The sequence below is a fragment of the Canis lupus genome, chromosome 8 (genome assembly GCF_048164855.1).
Source record: "Canis lupus baileyi chromosome 8, mCanLup2.hap1, whole genome shotgun sequence".
Classification (NCBI taxonomy): domain Eukaryota; kingdom Metazoa; phylum Chordata; class Mammalia; order Carnivora; family Canidae; genus Canis; species Canis lupus.
In genome coordinates, this window is record NC_132845.1 from 21,216,573 (window position 1) to 21,229,162 (window position 12,590).

General features: G+C 33.4%; 1 protein-coding gene across 11 annotated transcripts in view; it reads right to left on the reverse strand.

Moving 5' to 3' along the window:
• Positions 1 to 12,590, reverse strand: part of EVI5 (ecotropic viral integration site 5) — a 194,765-nt gene that overhangs the window by 70,364 nt on the left and 111,811 nt on the right. For all 11 annotated transcript variants that reach the window (XM_072834513.1, XM_072834509.1, XM_072834511.1 and 8 more), the window contains 3 exons: positions 9,861 to 9,995; positions 6,861 to 7,001; positions 5,614 to 5,772 (listed from right to left, as the gene is read on the reverse strand). In XM_072834513.1, coding sequence (XP_072690614.1) covers positions 5,614 to 5,772; positions 6,861 to 7,001; positions 9,861 to 9,995 — 435 coding nt within the window. The remainder of the gene's footprint in view (positions 1 to 5,613; positions 5,773 to 6,860; positions 7,002 to 9,860; positions 9,996 to 12,590) is intronic.

Below are 12,590 nucleotides of genomic sequence, written 5' to 3' on the forward strand. Positions count from 1 at the left end.
CCCAGCCCAACTCCTGACTGTATTAACTCAAATCCCCCACATTAAAGGCCTAGCAGAGGAAAAGGTATGCCCATTTCCAGGCATAAAAACTACTTACCTAAGTCTATTGTCCTACACAAGATATTCAGTTTTCAACAAAAAATTACAAAGCATAGGAAAAGATAAGAAAAAACAAAACACTACCAAGAGACAAAGTAATCAACAGAATTAGCCTCACATATGACACAGATATTAAAATTGCCTGACAGGGAACTTATAATAACTGTGATTAATATGCTAAAGGCTCTAAGAAAAAAGTGAAAAGCATGCAAGATCACATAATTACTATCAGCAGAGAAATAAAAACTAAAAGAATCAAATGGAAATGCTAGAAATGAAAAAACACAGTAGTAGATGTGAAGAATGCCTTCAATGGCTCATTAGACTACTCACAGAGTGGAAGAATCAGTGAACTTAATGATAAGTCAATATAAATATTTAAGTCAATAGATTCTGAAATGCAAAAAGAACAAATAATGAGGGGGAAAAAAAGAACAGATCATCCAAGAGTTACCATTAATATAAAATAATCTAACATATGTGTAATGGGAATCCCAGAAGGAGAAAAGAGTATGGATAGGGCAGAAGAAATATTTGAAGAAAGAATAACCAAGAATTTTTCAAGTTTCATGACAGGCACAAATACATAGGGCCAAGAAACTCAGGATAAAAACAAAGCAAAAAAAAACAAAAAACAAAAAACAGAAAACAACAAAACAAAAAACAAGTCATTTCATCTTTAAGCTCCTAAAAACAAGAGATAACCTTAAGGGTAACCAGAGGGTCAAACACATTACATGCAGATGAAAAAACCAGAATTCTGGCTTGCATGGTTTCTGACAAGAAGAATAACTTACACCATTGAAGAAAAACAAGAAACAACTCCAAATACAATATCCAGCAAATATGCATTTTAAAATTGAAGAAATACTTTCCCAAAGAAATAAAAGTACTGCCAGCTAACCAGCAGTACAAAAATGTTAAAGGAAGTTCTTTAAGCAATAGGAATATGCCACCAGACAGAAACGCAAATCTATACAAAAAAATAAAATGCCAAAATGCAATAATTGAAGGGAAAATGTTAAAATTTTTAAAAATTTCTCTGAAAGGTAATGATTAAAGCAAAATTAGTAGCACATGACATGGTTGACTATATGTAAAATATATGAGAACAATAGCACAAAGAAAGGGGGAAGAACTGGGAATATACTGTTGAAAGGTCCTTATTACATGTGAAAGGTACAATATTATTTGAAGACAAGCTCTGGTTAGATGTATATTGAAAAACCTAAAGAAACTAGTAAAAAAGAAAAAAATGTACGGAGTATAAATAAAGACAATTGTGGAGATAAAACGTAATTATAATAAATGCCCAAAACCCAAGAGAAAGTAGAAAAAAGAAGAAAAAAAATACAGATAATGGAACAAAGAGAGGATAGGCAGCAAGCTGATAAATATTAATCCAAACTGAATCATCAAACATGTACTACACATGACAGCTAAAAGAGACCGAGACTGCATTTTTATAGCTTTATTGGGATGTCCACATCATAAAATTCACCTAAAGTGTACCTATACTTCAGTGGTTTTGTATATTCACAGAGTTGTATGATCATTTGTCAGACTGGATTTTTAAAAATACATACCTATATGAAGTTCATCAGAATATAATAAATAGGTTGGAATTTAAAGGATGGAAAAGATATATTAAGGCAAATGCTAAACAACAAACAGCTTAAATAACTATGTTAAGATGAACAGACTAAATCAAAATGCATCATGAAGGATAAAGAGGATTAGTATATAGTGAGATTCATTTTACCACAAAAGAAATAACAATTATATATTTGTATGTCCTTCTAAAAGAGGCTCAGAATATTTTAAGCCAAAAAAAATTATTATTCTGAGGAGAAATAAACAAATCCATAATCACAACAGAAAATATCTACTAGTTAGTATTTCAAAGATAAGGTGACACACACAAAAACTAGGAAGGATATAGAAAATACAAACAATACATTAAATATATTTAAGATACATTAAATAATTAAGAAGTTTGATCTAATATAAGACTCTACAGACCACATTCTGTGACCACAAAGCAAGTTAGTTAACATAATGACATAAACTACTAATCTATACTTCTGGAAATAAAAGAAAACATAATAGGAGTACAAACAAAGGGGAAAAAGATGAAACCCAAGCAACATATAATAAAAGAATATAAGGAATAGAACTAAATTATACAGAAAACAATGGTATTAACATGGAGGACCAAAAAAACTAAAAACCCAGTCTTTCGAAATATATATTTTTTTAAGATTTTATTTATTTATTCATGAGAGAGACACAGAGAGAGAGAGGCAGAGACACAGGCAGAGGGAGAAGCAGGCTCCATGCAGGGAGCCCGACATGGGACTCGATCCTGGGACTCCAGGATCATGCCCTGGGCCGAAGGCAGGCTCTAAACAGCTGAGCCACCCGGGCTGCCCCCAGCCTTTTTTTTTTTTTTTTTTTTGCCCCCAGTCTTTAGAAATATTAAAAATGGCAAGTTTCTAAAAAATATGGTCAACTTCTGTGTCTTTCCAAGAAAATACACAGGCACAAATAAACACTATTAGAAATGAAAAAAGAGACAAATATTGATCCAGTAGAAAGAAAGGATATTTCTTTAAAAACTACTCTGAACAACTCTAAGTGATAAATTTGAAAATTTAGATGAAATGGAAGGGAAACATTAACTTACCAAACCAGACTCAAGACAAAAAAACAGAAAACCTGAAAAGACTTGTAACTTTTCAGTAAGTAGGATTGATAGTTACTATTCACACAAAACAAAACAAAAAGATAACACTGTTTAAAGGAATGGATTCCAGTAAATACTGAAGTGACAAGTAATTCAAATCTTAGATAGTATTTTATAAACTATAACAAAAAAAGATAAAATACAATCCAATTAATTCCATGAGCTTTTTATAACCTTTCTATTGAAACTAGTAAAAGCCTCCCCCAAAAGAAAAATTGTACATTTTAACTTAGGTACAAAAAAATCCAAAATATTAAAAACCTGAATCCAGCCATGTGAATGCGTTGTGTACATCTCTGTACCTGTATATTGACAACTGTACCTCAATATAACTAGTTTGCTTTGCAGTCCTATGTATTTTACTTTATGCATTAAAAAACCATTATTTTTGAGAAAGAGTCCAGAGGCTCCAGACTGCCAAAGAGGTTTATGGTATTAAAAAAAAAAAAAAAAAAAAACTCTGTCCTGAAGAAACTCTTAGAGCTATCCACTAGGAAATATGTGCAAGAATGTTCAGAACAGCACTATCTGTAATAGCAAAAACTGGCACACAGAAAGAAGAGTGTGGTTCAATAAACTAAGATGTACTTCCTCGGCATTTTCTAAAAGGCACTAAAATTTTCTAAAATTAAGGAATTGAAACTACATGTATCAACAAGGACAAATCTCTTAATCTGGATGCTCTGTATGGACCATCACTAGTTCGAGCACTGGCATTTAGGAAAAAGTGCCTTATGCCATTCCTCTTCCAGCAAAATCCATTCAAAATCACTCTTAGGTACAATTCAAAGTACAAATTGTTCAAGCTTTTCCCTAAACTTTCTAGTTGGAATTTATTTTCCCCTCCTATTTTCCATAGCAATTTCTATTGAACTCTTTAATTACCAAATTTCAAAATTATACATTTTCCAATTTTATTGAGATATAATTGATATATATAGTGCTGTGTAAGTCTAAGGTATACAGAATAATGACTTGATTTACATATAGTGTGAAATGATTATTTAACAACCATCATGTAATATAGTGAATTATAATAAATGTATTTTGTGCATGCCTGATTCCCATGTGCTAAGTTTTCTAATGGCTGGACGGTGGTTTGTATTCAAAAGTTCTCAAAACGATGTTTGTGAATTTGATTCGTTCACCACTTTGAAATAAAACCTAGGGGTGCCTGGGTGGCTCCGTCATTTAAGCGTTTGCCTTCTGCTCAGGTCATGACCCCCGGGTCCTGGGATTGAGCCTGCCTTGGGCTCCCTGCTTGGTGGGAGGCCTGCTTCTCCCCTTTCCCTCTCCCCCTGCTTGTGTGCTCTCATGATCTCTCTCTCAAATTAGATAAAGTCTTTAAAAAAAAAAAGAACGATAAAAACCCTGAATATAGGCTTAAAGGCTGTATTGCATCTTTAATGTGTGTACAAGGAGATAAAAATCTTTTATGAAATAAAACTTCCCAATACAAAAGCTAGATTTCTTTTTTTTTTTTTTTTCAGATTTTATTCATTTATTCATGAGAGACACAGAGAGGCAGAGACCCAGGCAGAGGGAGAAGCAGGCGCCATGCAGGAAGCCCAATGTGGGAATCAACCCCAGGACCCCAGGATCATGCCATAAGCCAAAGGCACACAGATGCTCAACCACTGAGCCATCCAGGTGTCCCAGAAGCTAGATTTCTACTTTTCAAAATTTTACTGTTATTTTTAATTATAATGAAAAATACAAGAAAATAACTTTGAACAGTGTAAAACAAGGTATATTGTTTAACCTAAAGGATTTACAGATTCGTGTGACCATATTCAAGTTCAGACAATTTTACCTATAGGTATACAGAATGATACGTGAGTTAACTATGCCCCCTACTGACTAAGTACTTAGAAAACCAACTAACATTACAGAGAATACAGAAAGAATATGGTCCACACAAATGTACCACATAAAAATTAAATATACTTTATAACGCAAGTGAGTTCCATTAAAAGAATTTTGCAGATCTTAAATCAAGTATATTTAAGATAGAATTTATTACAGAAAGGGGAGACTTGAGAAAAAAGAAGTATAAATTTGGAATTAACTGCTCAGAGTCACCACATTACACATACGGAAGCATCATTCACATTATATTCTACGCCAATTATTCTCAACCAGGGGCAATTATGTCCCCTAAGGACATTTGGCAATGTGTGGAGATGCTTTTGGTCATCACAACCTGGGGTGGGGAGTACAGTGAAATTGGATCTAGTGGGTAGAGGACAGCGATACTGGTAAACACCCTACAATGCATAGGCCAGTCCCCCAAATAAAGAATTACCTGGTTCAAAATCTTAAGAATCAAGGTTGAGAAATTTTGCTCTACATGAATATTTCCTCTCAACTTGTGCAATAAGGCAACAAGTTAAATACAGTTTTATGACGTGCTTAAACTTTGCCGATTGGGTCAAAGAAAACATTAAAATCTCTGATATCAAAGACTACAATTTTTAGCGGTTTTCATTTGGGCTAGGAAATTATAGTCTAGACAGTTTCATATATCCATCTTTTATATCTATTCTACACCTATTCTAGAGATGATATAACCTGTGCATAGATTTTGACCTGCTCATGATGTTTTTTTTTAAGGGGGGAGGGGGGAGAATCTTAAGAAGGCTCCACACCTGTACTCCTAAGGTCATAACCTGAGCCAAAATCAAGAGTCCAAAGTTTAACCAATGGAGCTACTCAGGTGTCCCACGCTAATGGCCATTTTTTAAAGGTACTGGGCTTTCCCATCATACCTGTGTTTCCATTTCCATCATCCTTTGTTTAATTTCTCTTATTTCTGCCTGAGTTTCAGCTTCTCTAAGTCGAATGGTCATCAGTTCATCCTGTAACTCATTTACAGCATTTTTCTTAGGTGGGTCTTTCCATCTCCCAGTAGTACGAGCTAAGTGGCGCTAAAAGACAGAAAAAATTATATTGCAACAAATATTCCCAGTATCAAAATAAGAGCTAACTTTCCTGGAACTTATTTCATGTCCAGTACTATATTTAGCACTATATATACATTATTTTATTTAATCCCCAGAAAACTTTAATAGTTATGTACTATTATCTTCATTATACAGGTCAGAAAATGGAAATGATGATTAAGTAACTTCAGAAAGGTCAATATAGCCAGTAAGTGGCAGACCTGAAATACAAGCTCAGATATAGTTCAAATCTGTTTATACTGTGGATCATTGTATAGAACACAATTTTCACCCTAAATTTATTATGACAGATTTCCAAATTTTTAATGAAATCCCAAGAAAAGAAAAAACGGGGCCATTCATGAATTAAGGAATATTAGAAATGTTCTCAAAGTATCCATGGTGAAGCATCGGTTTTGTTTTTAATTTACAGTTTATTGCTGCCTGATACTTCTGGGAAAAAAGAAAAATGTTGTGGCAATATCAAGGACTAATTTCAATCTTTGCTAGAGGTAACCCTACCCCAAAATTCAAACCAAAGTCACTAATCTGAAATGATATATAGTGTTTTTTATTTTCCTCTCCTGTTTCTAGATTCTGTTTTTTGGTTCCTTATCAGCACTTTTCCTCATATGTGAAAAAATCTGTGGGCATATAAATGCCTGATTTTGTGAAACAACCAATTTTCAAAACAGTTTACAAATGTATAGACAAATTTATATTGGTGTCATCCTGCTGTTTCATACTGACCAATGGATTTAATATCAACAGAAAAATGTCCTATATAAAGGAAAATTTTCTTTTCTCTTCATTAGAAGAAGTTACATAAATCACAATGGTACAATAACAACAACTTGAGTTGATCTCTATTTTATCTTTTTAATTATATGAATTAAAAAGGAAGAAACAGCTTAAAGGTTCTTTCAATTTATAAATGCCTTCATATTTTTGCATTTAAAGAGTCTCACTTTAAACTCAAATCCTAATGATGATCATCAGCACTTCAAACTCATACAAATTAAACATTTAGGCTTCACCTGCTTTTTAAAAGCGCGCAAAGTATACTGATATACCTGCCAGTGTTCCTCTAAATCCTTGACCTGTTGTCTCAGTTCTTTCAATCCCATAATAGCTTCTGCTTCTCTCAGTTTCACAGCAATGAGCTCCTCCTGAAGCCTTGCAATGTTATTTTCATCAGGAAAAGAGTTGTTTCTCTAAAGCAAGAGAAAATTTGGGATTTTTAAATTTAAAGAATGAAATAAAACATATGCTGTAAGAACTATTTTGTCCCATACACAATTATATTTAATTTTATACAGTTTTACTAAAATATAAATCACAAACAATAAAACTTACCCTTTTAACGTACACTAGTCAGTGGATTTAAGAGTATTCACAGAATTGTACAACCATCATCATGATCTAATTTCAGGACATTTTCATCACCCCACAATGAAACCCTATACCCATTAGCAGTCCCTCCACATTTCCCCTCCCTCAGCCCCTGACATCCACTAGACTACTTTCTGTCTCTGTGGATTTGTCTATTCTGAACATTTCATAACAATGGAATCACATGATATCTGACCTTTTATGATTAGCTTCTTTCACTTATCATGTTTCAAGGTTCATCCCTTTCTTTGACAAATAATATTCCATTGTGTGTGTATGCTACATTTTATTTATCCATTCATTAGTTGACAGAAATCTGGATTGTTTCCATTTTTTGGCTATTATGGAAATGCTGCTATGAACATCTATGTAAAAGTGTTTGTGTGGACTTATGTTTTTAATTCTCTTGAGTTTATACTAAGGAGCAGAATTGCTGGACGGGATGCTAATTCTACACTTAACTTTTAAGAAACTGTCAAACTTTTCCAAAGCAGATGTACTGTTTTACATTCCCACTGGGAATGTATGAGGGCAATTGTACTTAATTTTGAGGACACAAAAAGTATAACTGCTTTGTTTAAGAAAACAGTAATCAGAGTTTTGAAGCAACATAATTAAAATGTTTTTAACATGGCAATAAGCTTACTAACCTCCGATTAGGACTCCAAACAAAGCATGAACATCACTTATATTTTAAAGACTTATAGAAAAGAATAGTCCAAAATCTATTTGTAAAATAGATTGTGTACAATACAAAATACAAAACGTATTTTCTCAGCATGTCACTTTGGAAAGGAGTATAAAATCGTTGAACATTAGTTATTATTTATATCAAGATTAAGAAATTAATACTAAGGTGATCTACATATTTGCTTAAAGAGTACAAGATCTAGACTAATCTCTTACTCCACTGAAAGACCCAGTCTAGATACAGGGTAGCCCCTATTACACTGCTCTGGGCTATGACCAACAGATCCTAAATTAGGCCACAGTAAAAGCTCCTTGGGTAAAGTGGGGTACTACTAAGATTTCAAGCACTGAGTCTATGAAATTTTATAACTCTAAAATATTTCACAGTAGGACATGAAGATTTTAGCTCCTAGAGATAATGAATAAAGTTATTCTTGCCAATTAAACATTTTTACTGTGGACTATAAATACTTTCTCGATTGAATACCAGAAATTTACTGTATATGCATAAAAAGAGAATCCTGCAAGAAGAAATTAACCATAGGAAGCATGAAGACTTCTAATTTCCTCTCTATAATATGAATACCAACAGACCTATTTAAGAACTCCATTTCTAAGTTGGATCCAACGACATTTCTTTCTACCACATACTCAAAACTAACAAATTGAGATTCTTATCTACATTATGGTACGCGGAGTACTCCTAACTTAGAAACCAAATATTCTCTTATGCATTTTTTATAACTCTCTTGCTGCCTTTTTCTCAACAAATAGGAAAATAAATTCTCTAAAAATAATATAAAAATCTCAAGCAGATCTCTAGCAAAATTATTCCACTACTTTTTTTTTTAAGATTTTATTTATGAGAGACACAGAGAGAGAGGCAGAGACACAGGCAGAGGGAGAAGCAGGCTCCTTGTGGGGAGCCTGATGTGGGACTCAACCCCAGGATCCAGGATCACAACCTGAGCCGAAGGCAGACACTGAACCATTGAACCATCCAGGCGCCCCAATTATTCCACTACTGATGGTTGTTACACCCTGATTTCATTAAGAAACAGGAACAACTTGAGGCTGTCATGTTCATTATTTATAAGTCTTTGATTTGATAGCTAGATACTACCTGGTAAAAAGAACAAAGAGCCTAAGCCACCAATGATTTTATAGAGGACAAAAAAGAGATTCAGGGTTTGTGATCTAGAACACAGACTCTCAAGTCTGAAAACTATGAGAAACCTAAAAACATTTCTATTTCTAATACTTATCTAATCCTTAAAGTTCTTTAGTAACCTTGAAAAGAAGTAAATTAGCTTCTGTAAGTACACTTTAGGCTAAGATCTTCCCATATGTCCTGAGGTGGCTTATAGCAGCTTGGAAATTTTTAACAGTAACACTCGGATGAAATTTTTTTTGAAATGTTTATTTATTACTCATATCCTATCTCTTACAGATAAAGATACACTATTTGAAGACAACCATTAATATATATCCCCTAAGTTTCATTTAAATATTAAATCATCTCAAAATAACCGTGGTTGCTTTCCTCTAAAAGCGTTCCAATTTTTTTTTTTAAACCCTTAAAAAAGGGGCTTTGAGTAGTATGGCAACAACAAAGAGTAAGTGAGAAGCTTATTTTCTTTCTCCTTTTCTCTTATGGTAACTAATGTGTAAGGTTTCCAATGTAGAAAAACACCAAGTCCAATTTAACTGTTCAATAAGTACATCTATCACTTCTCCTCTAATTTGGGAATGACAGGGATCCCTGGGTGGCACAGCGGTTTGGCGCCTGCCTCTGGCCCAGGGCGTGATCCTGGAGACCCGGGATCAAATCCCACGTCGAGCTCCCGGTGCATGGAGCCTGCTTCTCCCTCTGCCTATGTCTCTGCCTCTCTCTTTCTCTGTGTGACTATCATACATAAATAAAAATTAAAAAAAAAATTAAAAAAAAAATAATAATAATTTGGGAATGACAGTACTTATATTGTTCTCACCTTCTCTATATCCAGGACTTTATCCTGCATCTCCTTTAGTGCACACTGAGACTCAGCTTCACTCAGACGGGCTTGGACCAATTCCTTCTCTAGTTGCAGCACAAAATCTTCATTGTAGTTGGAATTGCATTTATGCTACAAATTATAGGCATATAATGAAATTTCATAAAGTATGAACATGTACATACAATAAAAATAAGTGCAATTACACAATACAGTTACTAAGAGCAATCAAATGTAAAAGTCCAATCTCCCCATTACTTCTAGTTTATCTACTCCAAATAACTTTCCAATGAATAAAAAAGTCCAGTCATGGTATCTATGGATAAAACACATTACTCTTTGCTGGTAAACAGTTATTATACTAATCAAATCCAATTCATGAAAGATAAATATCTCCTTTTATCTGTCCATCCATCCAGATACTAAGAACTTGTTCTGACTCTATAGACATGCCCTGTATGAGAGTGTAGCCATTAGCCACATATGGCTACCCAGCACTTGAAATGTTGCAAGTCCAAATAAGAAAGGATGTAAGTGTAAATACAAACTGAATTTTGAAGATGTATTATGAAATAAAAGCAAAAAATACCTCATTAATAATTTTTATATTGATGACAGGATGAAATATTTTATACACAGAGTTTAAGAATATTAATTTCATCTATAATTATGACTCCTTTTAATAAGGCACTTTAAAATGCATATGTGGCTCACATTCTATTGCTATGGGACAATACTCTTATACACTACACAGTACACATTTACTGAAAATTCTATTTTAAAGTAATTCTTTTTTTAAATAAAAATAAGGCATTCACAAATGACGTGAACCATCCTAAATCCCAACAGAATAAAAATGTATTTGCTCTTAGAAATGTAGAGCTCTTTAAGGATATGCATGAAAATCACTGCTGGAAACCGAGAAAAAGAAGATGCTGCACAAAGAAATTAACCACAGAAGCACAAAACCTTTCCATCTCCTTTCCTGCTCTTTAATGTGAATACCAATGCAGTCACTTAAGAAATCCCTTTTTAAACCAGTTTCTATAAAAAGCTGTCCTAAGAAAGCAAAAAGATATCTAATTCACCATTATATAAGACTTCTTAAAAGAAACTATCATTTCACATTTAAATCACATAGTAAAGAAACAACTCAAAATTCCAAAATAGTCACAGAGAATCATCTCCTGATGAATTAGCTTGAATAAAGAATAGTTCCTTCTTCAATTAATAGTTTACTCTTTAATACATTAGGAATAAAACCGATGTCAAATTAAAACTTTATTTAAAAACTATTAAATGTTTAATTAAGACATAATACTCCCTTACCTCAGTTACTCAAAAAGATGGTTTTTTAAATGAATAGTTGACTTATTAAACAAAGGAGGACTTTTTAATTCAATGTATTAACATTATTTTTCCTAGTAATCTGGTACGATTAAAACAGTATTCTATTTTTTTTTTAAACAGTATTTCTATACAAGGAGTCTATGTGCAACAGGTATATCTCTTTAGTAAATACTTACCTTACTAAATAGGGAAAAAGGACTCTTGGAATAACCACATCCAAAATGCAGGTGCCACAAATTTTGTTTAATGGGACTGTGGTTATTCCATGAGTAATACTAGAATTTCTTGCCCTAATCTAAAGCCCTGACAACTGTAGTTCAGGTGTGTTTGCCAAGATTCTATATTAGGAGATCCCCAGGAAAACATCAAGCCCTGATGGCCCAAAAGAGAATGGAGTCACTGATCTGGTGTAAACCAACTGATATACCCAAGCACAAAAAGACCCTTGTACTAATATTGGGAACACATTTTTATCAATAAAATTTAAAAAACTTCTAATTGACTTCTATTGTTCAAGGGACAAATTATACATTCCATAGTTTATATGTTACTTCTTCCTTCATACTTCGCATTGAGTTGAGGGTTGTTCCTCAATCCACTGTAAACTAGCTTTAGTTCTTATCCCGTATTGAAACTGATCTCATCACCAACAACATCATATACAGTAACGATATAAAAAGTCAATGGTAAGCCCTTTTATTCAGCTTTTACTTTCACTAGACAGTATATGGAATTTAATACAACTGATCACTCTTAAAACTTTTTACTTAGATTTTGAGGTGCTACTCCTCCATAGTTCTACTATCCTATCTTCTCTGCTGCCTCTGCCAACTCTATTACTTCATATAGGTATATATGACTATATGTACATGTTTATGTGTCTATCAGTCCCCAGGGGTTCAATATTGTTTTCTGTCAATCTGTTTTTTTTTTTAATTTTGTAGATTCATCCTATGTGAATATCTACAAACTATCTAATATAGTCTGTGTACAGGCAGTATCAACTGCTATATATATGTAGTCTGTATAGGCAGTGGATGAACTCACCAAGGAAAATTCTGTATAACAGTTAAAAAGGGAAAGTAGAGGGGAAAGAGGGACAGTAAGAGGGAGAACATACAATGATGAAATTCCAGGGACAGTATACACATAATACATAGAGTGCATAACACTCAAATCTGTATTATCAGCCCAGATCTTTCTACTAAGCTACAGATCCATATTCATAAGTTGTTACTAGTCTCTGCTATCTGGCTCAAAGCATCTCAAATTCACCTCACATTCAACATGTCAAAACTGAACTCCTCATCTTTTCGTCCTCAAGTATTTACTCTTCTGCTAGGGATCCAACCATGTAACAAATGACCAAGTCAAAAC